General features: G+C 42.9%; 1 protein-coding gene across 1 annotated transcript in view; it reads right to left on the bottom strand.

The window, feature by feature from the left end:
- The window catches only part of LOC308680502 (nuclear factor 7, brain-like), a 33,533-nt gene extending 21,625 nt beyond the window's left edge, over nt 1-11,908 (bottom strand). The window contains exon 1 of the mRNA XM_081348639.1: nt 11,838-11,908. Coding sequence (XP_081204765.1) covers nt 11,838-11,906 — 69 coding nt within the window. The 5' untranslated portion in view covers nt 11,907-11,908. The remainder of the gene's footprint in view (nt 1-11,837) is intronic.
- Nucleotides 11,909-17,689: the final 5,781 nt, after the last annotated feature.

Genomic DNA, 17,689 nt, shown 5'->3' with positions numbered 1-17,689 from the left:
ATCTTTTATATCATGTTAATCCCTGTTAATCATACTCAATGCCTTATTTTATCTAAAATTCACTTCATACAATTTCAACTTAATTTGACTTAACAGGCGTTCATAAATATGAATTGTATCTTTCCCTACATGCCACTTCCTTCTGTATCTGTTCAATCCAACAATTCACTTTTTCCATCAGGAAAAACATCCTATCTTCCCCTACATGCCAGTTCCTTCTGCATCGACTCTGTTCTCTTTTATCTGCTTCTTTCCCATCCAACAATTCACTGTCCGTTCACAGTTTTTATACACGTTTAACACACACACAGCAGCCATTCTGTTTTCCCTCGTTCTTTTCTACTGACTCTTTTACGACATTAAGTCTTATCTTACTCAAGGTTTCCGCTTCGGGAAAATTGTGATATTTGATGATAAATTGGTGTATAAAAACGATCTGGTTTACTGTTAGATGACCCCATTTTGGCTGAGTTCCTCTTTTCTGGATTTCACAATTCGACACGTGTCTTACAGAATCTGTCAAACGTCTTCGACAGACCCGATCTTTTACTCCGAGATCGGACGGACCTCTGCTTGTTTACGTTCCACTCAAAGTTTTCTCACGTGCGCTTATTCGCTCGCTCAATTCTTTTTACTTGATTAATTCAACCTGGTCTTGTAATTACGTTCCACTCAAAGTTCCCCCACGTGCGCTTATTCGCTTGACTCAATTCAATGTGGTAAAACTTCGAGTAGAGCACAATCACCCAGAAACTTCTTAATCCTGTTTTAAACTTTCTCTAAGGTTTACATAAATTTCGAGTAGAACGCAATCATCTCAGCAGCTGTGATTTCTCTGAATCACCAGTGGATCCCCTGTCCACTAACGAGCTAAGTGAGGCAGAAACTGGTCTGCTTTGTCAGATCAATTTCTCCCCATAAAATTTGTGATTAACTGACTCACCTCTCGCTCGTACCAAAAAGCAAAACTCAGCCAATATGGTTCACGTTCACTCACAATTATCAAAATAATTTAACTGTCTCTTACCCTAGATGCTTTTACTGCCTCCGAGTTCTTTCTGAATCCAGTGGGTTCCTCCTGGCCCTGATAGCAGTTTTGGCTCTTCTCTCTCAATTCGGCGAGGTAAGACTAAAGCCTTTTGTGCTTTAGGGTGATCAGTCCGTCAATACGCTTTCTCAGGGCCAGAAGAAACCTCATGGTTCGCACTTCTGACACCAACTTGTTGAGGCAAAAACAAGTAACTAACAAAACAGCATCAGGCATAAGAGACATTAGGATTCAAATTGTCCTTAAAAGGTATTTATTCTTGCAAGAATAGTTCCCAGTCCATCCACAGTCCAGCTGCAGGCGGAGTGAGACCCAGAGCAGAGGTTGACCAGCTACTTTATAGTGTTCTATTCAAAAGCTATCTCCTACAGCCCCCACTAAACAAAATAACAAAAGGGACCCCCCCTTGAACCCTCCCCAGCCCGGGGGTCTTCTCACCTCTGAAGTCTCACACACACCTTCCAGCTGTATCAGCATCATAAAAGAAACTCAAAATACATCCAAAGAACGCATGGTATTCATTTGCTAAATCATTGAAAATAAAATACAAAGAAAAGATGAATTTTTCCACAACAGAGTCACAGAGTGAAACGATTCAACCAGCCATCTTTCTTATGGCTCTTTCTGAACTGGTCACCTATATTGTTGAAACCAGTCTCAATTCTGATGGTCCCTCCGCCTTCCGTCTCGCAGATACAGTGGGGAGAACAAGTATTTGATACACTGCTGATTTTGCAGGTTTTCCCACTTACAAAGCATGTAGAAGTCTGTAATTTTTATCATAGGTACTCTTCAACTGTGAGTGACGGAATCTAAAACAAAAATCCAGAAAATCACATTGTATGATTTTTAAGTAATTAATTTGCATTTTATTGCAAGACATAAGTATTTGATACATCAGAAAAGCAGAACTTAATATTTGGTACAGAAACCTTTGTTTGCAATTACAGAGATCATACGTTTCCTGTAGTTCTTGACCAGGTTTGCACACACTGCAGCAGGGATTTTGGCCCACTCTTCCATACAGACCTTCTCCAGATCCCTCAGGTTTCGGGGCTGTCGCTGGGCAATACGGACTTTCAGCTCCCTCCAAAGATTTTCTATTGAGTTCAGGTCTGGAGACTGGCTAGGCCACTCCAGGAACTTGAGATGCTTCTTACGGAGCATCTCAAGTTAGTTTCGGGTCGTTGTCATGCTGGAAGACCCAGCCACGACCCATCTTCAATGCTCTTACTGAGGGAAGGAGGTTGTTGGCCAAGATCTCGCAATACATGGCCCCATCCATCCTTCCCTCAATATGGTGCAGTCGTCCTGTCCCCTTTGCAGAAAAGCATTCCCAAAGAATGATGTTTCCACCTCCATGCTTCACGGTTGGGATGGTGTTCTTGGGGTTGTACTCATCCTTCTTCTTCCTCCAAACACGACGAGTGGAGTTTAGACCAAAAAGCTCTATTTTTGTCTCATCAGACCACATGACCTTCTCCCATTCCTCCTCTGGATCATCCAGATGGTCATTGACAAACTTCAGACAGGCCTGGACATGCGCTGGCTTGAGCAGGGGGACCTTGCATGACGGCGTAGTGTGTTACTAATGGTTTTCTTTGAGACTGTGGTCCCAGATCTCTTCAGGTCATTGACCAGGTCCTGCCGTGTAGTTCTGGGCTGATCCCTCACATTCCTCATGATCATTGATGCCCCACGAAGTGAGATCTTGCATGGTGCCCCAGACCGAGGGAGATTGACCGTCATCTTGAACTTCTTCCATTTTCTAATAATTGTGCCAACAGTTGTTGCCTTCTCACCAAGCTGCTGTCACATGCCTGTCCTGTCTTGTGCTGCATATGGGTGTTTTGTTTTTTTGGGCCATGTGCTCAGGTCATTGTCTGATCCCTCCCCCTTGTTATTTGATTATTGTTTGAGTTCTTCCACCTGTTCCCTTCTGATTAGTTTCCCTTTATAAGTCCCTTCTTGTTTGCAGTCTGTGTCGGTACGTTATGTCACGGTGGGATAATTGCAAAAAGGTGCGAGGACTTAAGTGCAGGAGAAATTAAGTTTATTTATAAAGGAAACACTAAACACAAAACAAAACCCACGAGGGGGAAAACATAACTAATAAATACCAAACCAAAACAGAACAGAACAAGAACTTTCTGGAGGATCACGGGGAACAGGAAACATTAGACAACGTACCGACACAGACTGCAAACAAGAAGGGACTTATAAAGGGAAACTAATCAGAAGGGAACAGGTGGAAGAACTCAAACAATAATCAGATAACAAGGGGGATGGATCAGACAATGACCTGAGCACATGGCCCAAAATAACAAAACACCCATGTGCAGCACAAGACAGGACAGGCATGTGACATTACCCCCTCCCTACGGAGCGGCTACCAGACGCTCCATAAGACCAGGGCGGGACAGACCAGGGCGGGACGGGAGGGACAAAACATTTGGGACGCCAGAGCAGCCCGCAGGGTTCGGGAGACCAGGGCGGCTCGCAAAGTTCGGGAGACCAAGGCGGCCCGCAGAGTTCGGGGGCCAGGGCGGACCAAAGAGTTCTGGAGGCCAGGGTGGACCATAGAGTTCGGGAGGCCAGGGCGGACCATAGAGTTCTGGAGGCCAGGGCGGACAATAGAGTTCTGGAGGCCAGGGCGGACCATAGAGTTCGGGAGGCCAGGGCGGAGCAGGCTGTGCAGACGGCCAGGGCGGAGACTCTCCCTCGGGCGGCCAGGGCGGAGACTTTCCCTCGGGCGGCCAGGGCGGGGACGACCCTTCAGGAGGCCAGGGAGGAGACGACCCTTCAGGAGGCCATGGCACAGGAACAGGCTCAGGTGGCCATCGCTCAGGAACAGGAGCGGACACCGGCTCAGGAAGAGACACCGGCTCGGCGGCGGCCATCTTATCCGGAGACACAGGCTCGGCAGACGTGACGTGAACAGTCTCTGGTTCGGCGGACGTGACGTGAACAGTCTCTGGATCGGCAGACGTGACGTGAACAGTCTCTGGATCGGCAGACGTGACGTGAACAGTCTCTGGATCGGCAGACGTGACGTGAACAGTCTCTGGATCGGCAGACATGCCAGGTCACTGGGGTGGCACCGGCAGGGCGAGCAGCTTGGGCGGGGCCGGCAGAGCGAGCAGCTCGGGCGGCGCGGGTAGAGCAGGGCGCCTGGGCGGCACGGGCAGAGCAGGGCGCCTGGGCAGCGCGGGCAGAGCAGGGCGCCTGGGTGGCGCGGGTACAGCAGGGCGCCTGGGCAGCGCGGGCAGAGCAGGACACCTGGTCGGCGCGCTATGGATGGCAGTCACCTCAGGGATGGTCTCTGGGTTAGGAGCCACCGGACAAGTTGTTGTGGAGGGGTTTCCCCTCCTCCGTCTCCGGACCACCGGACTCGGGACCACCAGACTCGGGACCACCGGAACTGGGACCACCGGAACTGGGACCACCGGAACAGTCACGGAGGGAGTCTTCCTTCTCCTCCTCCGTTTCGGGACCACCGGAACTCGGACCACCGGAACTGGGACCACCGGACTCGGGACCACCGGAACTGAGACCACCGGACTAGGGACCACCGGAACTGGGACCACCGGACTCGGGACCACTGGAACTGGGACCACCGGAACTGGGACCACCGGACTCGGGACCACCGAAACTGGGACCCCCGGAACTGGGACCACCGGACCTGGGACCACCTCCCTGGCAATTCTCTCCCGATCGCGAATGAAATCATCCACCATCGCCCCAAAACTGACCCAATCAAATGCTTCTCTCTGCTGAGTCCTCATGTGGTCGGTACGTTATGTCACGGTGGGATAATTGCAAAAAGGTGCGAGGACTCAAGTGCAGGAGAAATTAAGTTTATTTATAAAGGAAACACTAAACACAAAACAAAACCCACGAGGGGGAAAACATAACTAATAAATACCAAACCAAAACAGAACAGAACAAGAACTTTCTGGAGGATCACGGGGAACAGGAAACATTAGACAACGTACCGACACAGACTGCAAACAAGAAGGGACTTATAAAGGGAAACTAATCAGAAGGGAACAGGTGGAAGAACTCAAACAATAATCAGATTATAGAGGCGATAGACTAATATCCTAGATGGCCGTACTCCACTTTGCTCGTTCTAGAATATATTATTTAGTCCCCATAGATCTGAACACACTTAATTAAGGTAAGATTATATCTAACCAGAGGTCACAACCTTTACCATAGAACCAAAGCTGACCAACTTACTGTAACTCCTACTAATGGTAACTCTGTATAATCATGCTGTGATTTCCCATGTACACTTAGTTAGAATAATACTATGCAATAATCCGTGGTTGAGGTTCACCCTATTTAGATTGGTGTAACAACACTCTGTCGTTCTAAACGGAAAACCCATTATTAGCCTCTACAGTCTAAGTATACATTGACTAATGCCGATGTGTTAGTCGGATCTCTAAAGCTTCAGTCGGTGTGCTCCTCTGCTCCACCCAAGCTGGATTCCAGTCCACTTACTAAGCTGACCGCAGAATTGTGGTGTTATGGACTTAACGTAATCTACTAGAGTTAATCATTTCAGAGTAAGTCAGAATAAATCCAAATGTAACAATTTATTATTAGTCAGGTAAATGTATCATGCCAATTACATAATCAATTCAAAGATAATCAATACAATAACATCAAATGCTAAAGAGATAAAGAGTAAAAGATGCATACCTGACATTAGAATGCCTCGCTGCCTGCTGTGAGTTTGTTTGCTTCGGTGCTGTAAGCTCCGTCTTAGCCTCGTATTTCTTTGTTTTGAACCATCATTTACTACAATTTCTAGTTGTTTATACTACTACTAAATACAGCTTACCCAACATCTCAGATTAACCTGACATCGCTAGCTTCCGTTACTACTAGCACAACACGCTAGTAATTCACTAGCCTGTTAACGCGCCAGCCGTGCTCTCAGCTATGTTTTATTAATTTTTCTCTTGCGCGCCCGCGCCTTTGAGTTCATAAAAAGCTCAGGTGAGTAAGAATCAGTCAACAAACACGGTGAGAATGTCTTGTCCTGTTATTGTCACCTGCACTTCATGTCACATGTTTAGCATAGCCTTCTCTGTCGGCAATATAGGATTTATATGTGATAAATGCAAGGAGTCAGTTAGGCTGACGGAGAAGATTTCAGAACTAGAGACACGCATCCAAACTTTAATTGAGGATAGTAAGAGTGCTAGAGCTTTAGATAATATTTTGGATGTGCCTAGCATAGTGAACTCTTTACATGATTCGGTTCCAGCTGAAGTAGAGCCCGTGCAGCAAGGCAAATGGGTGACAGTGAGGGATCGCCTCTGGTCGCGGATCAAAAAACCACTCTTCCGTTCCAATTACCATAACAAATCGATTTGCCCCACTCAGTGAAACACCCACTGAGAATTCTGTTGATTGTGCCCTAGTTATTGGCAATTCTATTACACGGAACGTGAAAATAGAGACACCAGCCACCATAGTCACGTTTGCCGGGATCCAGAGCGCCTGACATCAAAGCAAATTTAAAAGTGCTGGCTAATGCTAATCGTAAATTCTCTAAGATCATTATTCACGTCGGCACTAATGATGTTCGACTCCGCCAGTCGGAGATCACCAAAATTAACATTAAAGAGGTGTGTGAACTCGCAAGTACGATGTCAGGCACTGTAATTTGCTCTGGCCCCCTTCCTGTTCGCAGGAGTGATGAGATAGTTAGTAGACTGTGTTCACTGAATCGCTGGCTGTCTAAGTGGTGTCCGCGTAATAATATAGAATTCATAGACAATTGGAAAAGTTTTTGGGGCAAACCTGACCTGTTGAAAAGAGATGGTATTCATCCCTCCTGGGATGGTGCTGCTCTTCTCTCTAGTAATATGGCAAATAGTCTTAGAGCTCAAACATGACAATCTGGGGCTCAGGTCAGGAAGCAGACAGACTGGCTTAACCGACCGTCTGCTAGCGGCCTCGCGTCACCAAGGTCAGATAAATCCCATCACATAGAGCCTCTTTCACCTAGATATCATCATATAGAGACTGTGTCTTTTCCCCGAATTTGGAAATCCAAAAAACGTTTAAACCAATCTAAGGTTAAAAATTTAATTGATGCTCAACAAATAAAAAACAGCTATAATACAGATGAGCAAATGCTAAAGCTTGGGTTGCTGAATATTCGATCGCTTACTTCAAAAGCACTCATTGTTAATGATATGATTTCAGATAATAACCTAGATGTGCTGTGTTTGACAGAAACCTGGCTAAAACCAAATGATTACATGACTTTAAATGAGTCCACCCCACAAGATTACTGTTATAAACATGAGCCTCGTCTGAAACGCAAAGGGGGAGGTGTTGCTGTAATTTATAGTAATATTTTCAAAACCACAAAGAAATCAAGTTTTAAATATAATTCTTTTGAAGTGTTTAATGTAAAAATTAATGTAAAAATATATAGTATAAATAATAAATCACGTTTGAGATTTGTGCTGGCTACTGTATACAGGCCACCAGGGCACCATAAAGATTTTATCAAAGAATTTGCGGACTTTCTATCAGAATTAATATTGACTGCAGATAAACTACTAATTGTTGGTGATTTTAATATATACATCGATAATGAAAAAGATGCATTGGGATTGGCATTTAAAGACATTGTAAACTCAATTGGAGTTAGACAACACGTGTCAGGACCTACTCATCGTCGTAATCATACTCTAGATCTAATATTATCACATGGAATAGATGTTGATGCCGTTGAAATTCTGCAGCAGAGCGATGACATCTCAGATCATTATCTAGTCTCGTGTAAACTTCATTTAGCCAAGGCTGCAAAGCCGACTCCGTTTCAAATATGTTAGACCTATCACTTCTGCCACTAAAGATTGCTTTATTAATAATCTTCCTGATCAGTTTCATCATCTCAGCATCCCAGATAGCTTAGAAGAACTCGATATTGCAACAGAAACTTTTAACTCTCTCTTTTCCAGCACTTTAGACACAGTTGCTCCGTTGTGCTTAAAGAAGATTAAAGAAAATAGTCCAACGCCATGGTACAACGAGCACACTCAGGCCTTTAAGAGAGCAGCCAGAAAAATGGAGCGCAACTGGAAGAAAACAAAACTAGAGGTATTTCGCATTTCGTGGAAGGAGAGCTCGATTGCATATAGAGAGGCTTTAAAAGCTGCTAGATCTGCTTATTTTTCAACCCTATTAGAAGAAAATAAACAAAATCCTAGATATTTATTTGAAACTGTGGCTAAACTAACGAAAAAGAAAGCTTCAAGCACCGAAGTTTCCAAGCAACACAGCAGTAATGACTTCATAAACTTCTTCACTTATAAGATTGATAATATCAGGGACAAAATTATAACTATGCAACCGTCTACTACAGTATCGCATCAGGCAGTGCATTGTAGTCTCCCGGAGGAAAAATTTGATTCGTTCGTTGCTATAGGAGAGGAAGAATTTACTAAACTCGTTAAATCATCTAAATCTACAACATGTATGTTAGACCCTATACCGACTAAGCTACTGAAAGGGATGCTCCCAGAGGTCATAGATCCTCTTCTTAATATCATTAATTCGTCTTTGTCTCTAGGATACGTACCAAAAAACTTTAAGCTGGCTATGATTAAACCGCTTGTTAAAAAAACGCAACGGGATCCTACAGAATTAGTCAATTACAGGCCGATCTCGAATCTACCTTTTCTGTCAAAGATATTAGAAAAAGCAGTATCCTCACAACTGTGTTCCTTTCTTGAAAGAAATGATATCTGCGAGGATTTCCAGTCTGGATTTAGACCGTACCATAGTACCGAGACTGCTCTCATTAGAGTCACAAATGATTTACTCTTATCATCCGATCGTGGTTGTGTCTCTCTATTAGTGTTACTCGATCTTAGTGCTGCGTTTGACACCATTGACCACAACATTCTTTTAAATAGACTAGAAAACTATGTTGGCATTAGGGGAATTGCACTAGCATGGTTTAAATCATACTTATCTGACCGTTATCAGTTTGTAGCAGTAAATGATGAGATGTCTCATCGATCACAAGTTCAGTATGGTGTACCTCAAGGCTCAGTACTAGGACCGCTGCTGTTCACTCTGTACATGCTACCATTAGGAGATATCATTAGGAAACATGGAATTAGCTTTCACTGTTATGCTGACGATACTCAGCTCTATATTTCTTCAAAACCTAACGAAACTTACCAATTCACTAAATTAACAGAATGCATAGCTGATATAAAAAATTGGATGACTCGTAATTTCCTACTTCTAAATTCTGGAAAAAAAACAGAGATTCCAATTATTGGACAAAAAACTTCCTCACGTAATAACCTAGAACACTGTCTAACACTTGATGGCTGCTCTGTTAAGTCTTCGTCGTCGGTTAGGAACCTGGGTGTGCTCTTTGATACCACTCTTTCATTTGAAAGTCACGTGTCTAGTATCTGTAAAACCGCATTTTTCCATCTTAAAAATATATCTAAATTACGCCATATGCTCTCATTGACAAATGCGGAACAGTTAGTTCATGCTTTCATGACATCAAGGCTAGATTATTGTAATGCTCTACTGGGTGGTTGTCCTGCACGCTTATATAATAATAAACAAACTACAGCTGGTCCAAAACGCAGCAGCTCGAGTTCTTACCAGAACCAGGAAGTATGACCATATTAGCCCGGTTCTGTCAAAACTGCATTGGCTCCCAATTAAACACAGCATCAATTTTAAAATATTGCTGATCACTTACAAAGCACTAAATGGTTTAGCTCCGCAGTACTTGAGCGAGCTCTTAACGCATTATAGTCCTTCACGTCTATTGCGATCTCAAAATTCCGGCCAGTTAAATTAATAATACCTAGAATATCAAAATCGACTGCTGGCGGTAGATCCTTCTCCTATTTAGCACCAAAACTTTGGAACAGTCTTCCTACCATTGTCCGGGAAGCAGACACACTCTGTCAGTTCAAAGCAAGATTAAAGACACATCTCTTTGACCTAGCATTCACATAATACATTATAGACTTCTAGAATTCAGTGTTAGGCTGCATAGATTAGGTCAGCCGGAACCGGGAACACTTCCCATAAATCCTGATGTACTCGTTACATCATAAGAAGAATGGCATCTACGCTAATTTTAGTGTCTTTTTTTATCCCGAGGTTTTCCCGCAGCCTGCCGGATCCAGGCCGTATCCAGATCTGATGAAGGACCTTCGCCTGGACCCGATGTCAACGCAGTGCTGAAGTGCCAACTAGTCTCTCCCTATGGAGGATCCCTTTACCACTCTACAGATAAGGCGTTGTCGGGAAAATTCGTTTCGCGTACCTACCCCGAAGTGACAAAATAAAATAAAATTCTGTAACAAAATTTATAAGGAAAGACCAGTACTTTGTTAAGGCTTGGATTGTAAGGAATTACAAAACTGCACACATATATTCAAACGCACATAACTATAGAACCAATTCTTAATGCGCATGTGAACGCCATCAGCGTTTATCACAGGTTTGTTTAAAGTTTGTGTAGAGAGAATGGTGTCGTCTTGGCGGCCCCTAATTTAATAACAAATGATTGTTGCGACGGAAGCGAAGCAATCAAAACTAACTTTAGCTGGAAAATAACTTTATTAAAGAACCGCTATAAAGCCAAAACAATCTCTGTTACCTTAAATTATACGTTTATCTCTGTAAAGCTGCTTTGAAACAATCTACATTGTTAAAAATGCTATATAAATGAAGATGACTTGACTAGATGAAAAACTGTGTCTGATCTTTAGCAGCATCTGATCATCTTCATTTTGGCTCTTATAGTCTGTTTTGTTTTAAATTAGTTTATTATGATTGTTGTGTTTGACTTGACTTGATAAATTATTATTATTATTATTAGTGAAGGCAAAGCATCACTGCTTACAAACACGAATCACCTTCAACACTTCCTAGCCATGCCCTAGCAACCATTGTCGGGCACCCTAGCAACCCAAATCCAAAGAGGGATATCTTCTAATCTGAATGTCATAGAGGAGTTGCGGTTGGTTTATATAATTCATACTGGCAAGCAGCCTTTGAAGTAACATCATTAGCAGCTGCCAAGCCACTCCCTAGCAACGAAACAGAGTACCCTAGCAACTGTTCAGCAAGACCTATAACTCTGCACCAGAACATCGTAGAGACATGGTGGTTGGCTCCTTTGACTAATGCTAGCAAACAAGATTTCCATCATGCTACACATGCTAGCAGAATAGCTACATGCTAATAGCAATTAGCTAAGTGTTAAAACTTGTCAACAATGCTAGCTAAAATGCAGTAGCAGCATGCTAATCATGTCAGCACCATGTTCACAACATGCAAGAAACATGGTGATTGTGTTAGCATCATGCTAGCAACATGCTAATCTTGTTAGCATTTCGTTAAAATGATGTTTGCAAAATGTTAAACATGTTAGCATCATGCTAAGAACATGCTAATCGAGTTAACAACATGATAAATGTGTTAGCATCATGTTAACAAAATGCTAATTGTGTTAGCATCTGCCTAGTTCAGAGTTTTGCCACTGCAAGCACCACTCACATTTTCTTCTGGAAATGTACATTCTAGTTATTATTGTTATTATTCTGAGACTATTTTTTTTAATTGCAACCTCCTAACAAACACCAAACTTGTATGTATCTATCTATCTATCTATCTATCTATCTATCTATCTATCTCTGTCAGGAAGAACCTCTAACTCTCCACCCATCCATCATGTCCAACTCAGATCTCCTGCTGTCAGACTCACTGTTTTGGACGATGTCCTGCATCTTCTTCCAGACTCTGAACGGCAGGTTGCCCAAGTATCGTGGCACATGAATCAAAGCTCCAGAAGCCTTCTGTGGATCCGGCTGTGAGCTCTGGACTCTGGAAGAACATTCAGGAGTCAGAACTGCAGTGGCTTTGGATCAGAACCAGAGAGAGCAGAGATAGGAGCAGATCACTCACCTTTCCATTGAGACTGGAAACTCCTGCAGAACAAACACACCATTTATCATCAAGAACTCAATCAATCATCAATCAATCAACCAATGATCTGAAATCAGACCTTCAGAAAGCAGACGTCATTGGCTTTCATCATCTCCTCCATGTCTTTGATTGTGTGTGAAAGAGCTGAGATGTGTGTGTTCATCTCCTCCAGCTTCTCCTTCATCCTCTGCTTCTTCTGCTCCTCTTCCTCCCTCAGTGCAGTGACTGTAGCTTCTTCTTCATCTCTGAGAAACTGATGAAGCTTCTCAAACTGCTGTTTAATCTGACGCTCTGTGTGCTCAGCTTGAGACTGAAATCAAAGCACATTCACTTCAATCATCTCAATCGACACACATCATTAATATCCAAGATAAACTCGGATACCCGACATAAAACGGATCCAGAAGCAGATTGCTGCTAGTCATTTACAGAAATAATAAACTGTTATCCATTATATCAAATCATAACTGTATATAGTGATCCAACAGCTGTAATGAAAATGACTCTCGTTTCTGTTTCCTCTCCTTGATGTGTTGAACTGTTTCCTCAAACTCTGCTTTCAGTTTTTCATTGTGTTGAAGTTTCTCTTGTAAGGACTTCAGTGCTGTATTGAGCTCCTCCTAGAATTGAACAAAAATACATTAAAACTCCAGGTTACAGTGAAGAGAAGAAAATACAGTGATATGATCATATAATGCAGTGAAAAAATATTTGGCCCCATCCTGATTTTTTGTGTACATCTCATACTAAATTGATTCAGAAATGAAAACCTACCATAAAACAAAGGCAACCTGAGTAAACACAAAGTACATTTTGTAAATGACAGTGTTATTTATATATAAAAAAAAGGTATCCAATACCAACTGGGCCTGTGTGAATTTGCCCCACGTAGTTACTAATTTCTCAAATCTATGAAACTGCATTTATAATGTAGTTCAGCTGGACTAAACACAACCAGTCCTGATCACTGCAGCCCTGTTCAATCAGATCAACACTGAATACTGAAGCCTGATTGGTTCACGTCTGTGAATTGTGCTTCAAGTTCAACTCTTCAAGAGAAAATTTCACTATGAAAAAGGAGCAAATTTGAGTGACATTTGTTGCAAAATGGCGTGCCACGAGTGTTGCTCCTGCAGGGCTCCCTGCTTCCCTCATCTGGAGCGAGTGCCATGGTTTCATTTGGCAGCTCCGTGGAGGACTTTGATGGCACTATGTCTCTGGCTGCCTCTGAAGCGGAGGACTGAGTGAACTCTGCCGATGACTCCCCCCAGCCCCCCACCACAGTTGCGACTCTTCAACCCCTCTCTGCCCGGAGCCAGGCTTCGGAAGCTATTACCGGCGTGTCAGATTGGGTTTTAGAAATAATCAAACGGAGTTACTCGCTCCAGTTCTCTCACAGGCCCTCCTAACACTTCAGTCTTGGACATCAATGCTCACGTCCTCCGAGGCCCATCCTTGGTTTGAGATGTCTGAACCACGCTCTGATAAGACTGCCGTTTAGAAAGCTAACTTTGAAACAAATCCTCTCACAGATCTGATTGGTTTTTATCAGTGGATCTGGAGGATGCGTACTTTCATAGCCAGATAGCCACTCATCACAGTTCTTGAGATTCACGTTCGAAGGGGTGGCTTACTAAAATAATACAGTCCTACCATTCAGACTGTCTCTTACTACGCGTAGTAAGAGACAGAGGGGAGTTTGTATCCTGAATTACCTCAATGATTTGCTGCTTTTAGCCCAATCGAAAGAGGAACTATGCGCACACAGATCTTTGCTCCACAGCCACTTGTAAAGTCTGGGGTTCAGGATCAATCTAAGCAAAAGCTCACATTCCCCCACCCAATGCATCTCGTTCCTGGAGGTCGTCTTTGACACGGCCCAAATGCGGGCCTGGATTTACCCGGAGCGCTCTCTGAAAATCCAGATGCTTGCGACGTCATTCAGAATTGAGGACGGCCAGAAGCTACTGGGTCTCATGGCAGCAGCCTCCTCAGTATTCCCCTTGGGCCTGTTACATACGCAGCCACTACAACACTGGTCGAAGGAGTGTGGATCGAGGGCCGTATCATTCTCAGGGTGACCTACGGCTGTATCAAAGCCCAGGTCCCCTGGAAATGGCCCCATCTGTTTCAGTTGGGGTAGAACTGGGCTCGGTTTGTAGTCGTGGGCCCTATGCAACGGCAGACCAGCCGGAGGCCAGGAGCCTGAACCCGCCTCTCCCCAAAACGGATCCAACCTGGGACCTGTCCACAGTCCTGAGGAACTCCGAAGCCCTCCGATTGAGCCGCTCACAACAGCCGACCTTCGGCCTCTCTTACTAAAGACGCCCTTCTGCTGGCTCTGGCATCGGTCAAGCGAATTGGTGATCTGCAGGCTCTTTCAGTATACGCATTCTGCCTCGAGTTTGTGGCTAATGACAGTAAAGTCATCCTTAGACCAAGACAAGACTATGTGCCTAAAAGCCTGTTCACACCAAGGACGAAAACTATAAAGATAACGATAAAGATAAAGTTCTGAAAATCGTTCTCAATAAAGAATAGCAGAGTTCACACCACAGCTATAATGATAACAGCACAGAGAAATGATATCGCTGAAATCACTTTCAGAGCGATTTTATCTAGCTGATGAACGATAAAAACATTGACAGCCAATCAGAATCCATCCTGCTGTAATGAGCTCGAGCATTTAAAGCAACAGACAAGAGCGTGTGACCCCCAATTTCCACCAGATGCGTAACGGCTGCGGAACGGCTCCGCTGCGTGACAGCTCCGTGTTCCGTCGTCCGTCAATACCCACCAGGTCCGGATTTGTTGCGGAACGGCTGCGGTCATGACTGACAGCTGACGTCACGAGGACCCACGAGATCTCGCTAATTCACGTATGATCGCGCGATATATAGTTTCTATAAACAGAACGTTATGAGGAATGGTATATTATGACGTTTTCAAGGTGTAGTGTAGGGAAATATGATCCGCCATGATCACGGTGTATTTTATTTAGAAAATTAACCGGATCTTTTATTTTGTTTTGGTTTGTTCTGTTTTTTTGATCGACTTCCTGTCCTGCGCACTCTGCCCTGTAGTGCTGCGGAGCTCTCCGGCATCCGGCAAAAATAGAAGCTCTGCGTATCTGCTCCGGAGGGCTGCGGATCGCCGGAGTCGGAACGCAGCTGTACCGCATTCAGTGGAAATACACTCATTGACTTTAATGGAAACCTATTGACTCCGCCGCCGTGCCGGAGCCGTAACGCAGCCGTAACGCAGCCGGTGGAAATTGGGGGTGACAGTTCTAGTAAACTGTTACCTGTCTCCTATGTTGAATGCAAGTTGTAATTTCACTCCCTGCCATTAGAGGGCACTAGGGAGCCATTATCTGGGAGATCTCTCCAGGCCAGAGAGTAAAAGGAAGAGGGAAGTGTGAGTTAGGAATACCTTTTTTTTTTTTTTTAGTTAGGAATACCTAATAAACTAGCAAATCAAATGGAAATAGATGATATCACTTGTAGTAAGACAGTACCCCTGGTATCAACTCCACCTTGGCTGTTCTGCTCCCCTATGGTGAACATGGAAACCAGAGAGATATATATATATAGAGGAGTGTATCAGAACATAGAGCAATATTTAGAAAGTAGGTACTATAATACAACACAGATTTATACAGATGCATCTAAAGATTCAGAGGGTAAAACGGGTATTGCAGCTTACATCCCTGATTATAAAATCTCAATTAAAAAAAGAACATCAGATAATTTGTCCATATTTGCAGCAGAAATGACAGCCATTGATATTGCATTGCATTGGATAGAAGAAGTTAGGCCCCCTATAAGGTAGTTATTTGTTCTGATTCTATGTCATCTCTCACATCCATTCAAAATGGAGAATCATCATGCCGACAGGATTTATTGAATGAAATTAATAATATCATATTTGCAATTAGTTAACAGGGAATATTAATCCAGTTTGTATGGGTTCCTGCCCATAAAGGAGTTGGTGGTAATGAGGAAACAGATAGGCTGGCAAAAGAGGCTACTAAAGAAGAGGAAGTTCAATTAAGCATTCCACTCAGTAAATCAGAAGTTAAGGTACTCATTAAACACAAAGTTAATAAAATATGGCAAGTTGAATGGGATAAGGATAAAAAAAGGTAGACACTTATACAATATACAAAAATATATCTCAAGTTGCAAATATAGTTATTCAAACAGACAGGAAGAGGTTTGGTTTACAAGGCTGAGAATAGGCCATACTGGTTTAAATAGCAGCTTATACATTTTACATAAACATCCATCTGGGAAATGTGAGAACTGTGGAGTGAGAGAGGATGTAGATCATGTTCTTTTAAGGTGCATAAGATTTTCCATACAAAGAGAGAAACTGAAGAGGGAAGTGAATGCAGTAAATAAAACATTTTCTTTAGAAACTTTATTATGTGAGCCTAGATCAGAAAACATCACTAATGCTATGATAACATTTATCAAAGAAACACAACTAGCAAATAGGATTTGATATTTTATTTTATTTATTTATTTATTTATTTTTGTGTGAATGACATCCATTTGATTGCATCTCAGTCCAGTAGATGGCAGTAATACACTTTGACTGTAAACTGCCATAAAACTTAACAGAAGAAGAAGAAGTTAGGAATACCTGTTAGCTGAGAGCACATGCTCTTTCCATGCTTTCATTTGGAAAACCCTGTTGAGGAACATCTGTGTTCAATATCTCAGTGTGAGTTGATTTATTTGTTTCTTTAACATTAATAAAGGTTTATAGTGCGATAGTATTTTGCTTGCTGAACCTCATGTTGTATTGTTTGTTTTATTTTGACCAGAGGGTTTTGGTATCTGCTTGATATTGAGGGCTTCTCAACTGGTTCAAGTTCTTTGTGTTATTATCTTCAACGTGGAAGTATATCCGAACTCCTGAACGAAAAGACACTTTTTCCTAGGATTAACCCTTGATTGAACAAATGTGGATGATGTTTTTCTAACATCTTAAACATCTACAATGGTGTGATGGACCAAGGACATTTGTGGTAACTCTGGACTTTAATATTGGGTGTACATTTATAAGATTTTACTTCCAAATGCTCTGCCTCATGTAATTTTGTCAAGACATTTTGTATGATCTAAAAATGTATACTGTACTTAAGGGAAATATAACTGTTGGTAAATGGTGATTGATCCCTTCTCATTTATTTATGTGACCCTTGACCTTAGTGTTACAAACATGCATAGAATAAACAGAACATTGCGGATGCTAATATAGTTATCTTTGCAGTTATCGTTCTTGGTGTGAACGGGCCTTAAGGTGCTTTCCACACCCTTTAGAGCTCAGGTCATGAAGCTCTCTTCAATTTTGCGCTAGTAGCACGGCGCTATTGAATTGCGTTCCCCATATGTGTCAGCTACTGATGTTCAAGTTACTAATGTAACCTTGTTTCCCTGAGATAACGGGAATGAGCATTGCGTAGTTTGTTGTGCTTACTGTACGCAAGTCGATGCTGTCACTCCTCAGTAGAAAAATTCTGACAAAATGTCTTTCATGGCGACTTAAATAGGCAGTCGGCCCTATCTGTTTTGGCGGACTGAAAAGCCATTTGTCTGTCCAGGTGCAGAGACGTGAACCAGT

Source organism: Scardinius erythrophthalmus (genome assembly GCF_964197995.2).
Source record: "Scardinius erythrophthalmus genome assembly, chromosome: 20".
Lineage (NCBI taxonomy): Eukaryota > Metazoa > Chordata > Actinopteri > Cypriniformes > Leuciscidae > Scardinius > Scardinius erythrophthalmus.
The sequence above is the reverse complement of the archived record's forward strand: the minus strand, read 5'-3'. Positions and strand labels throughout refer to the sequence as shown.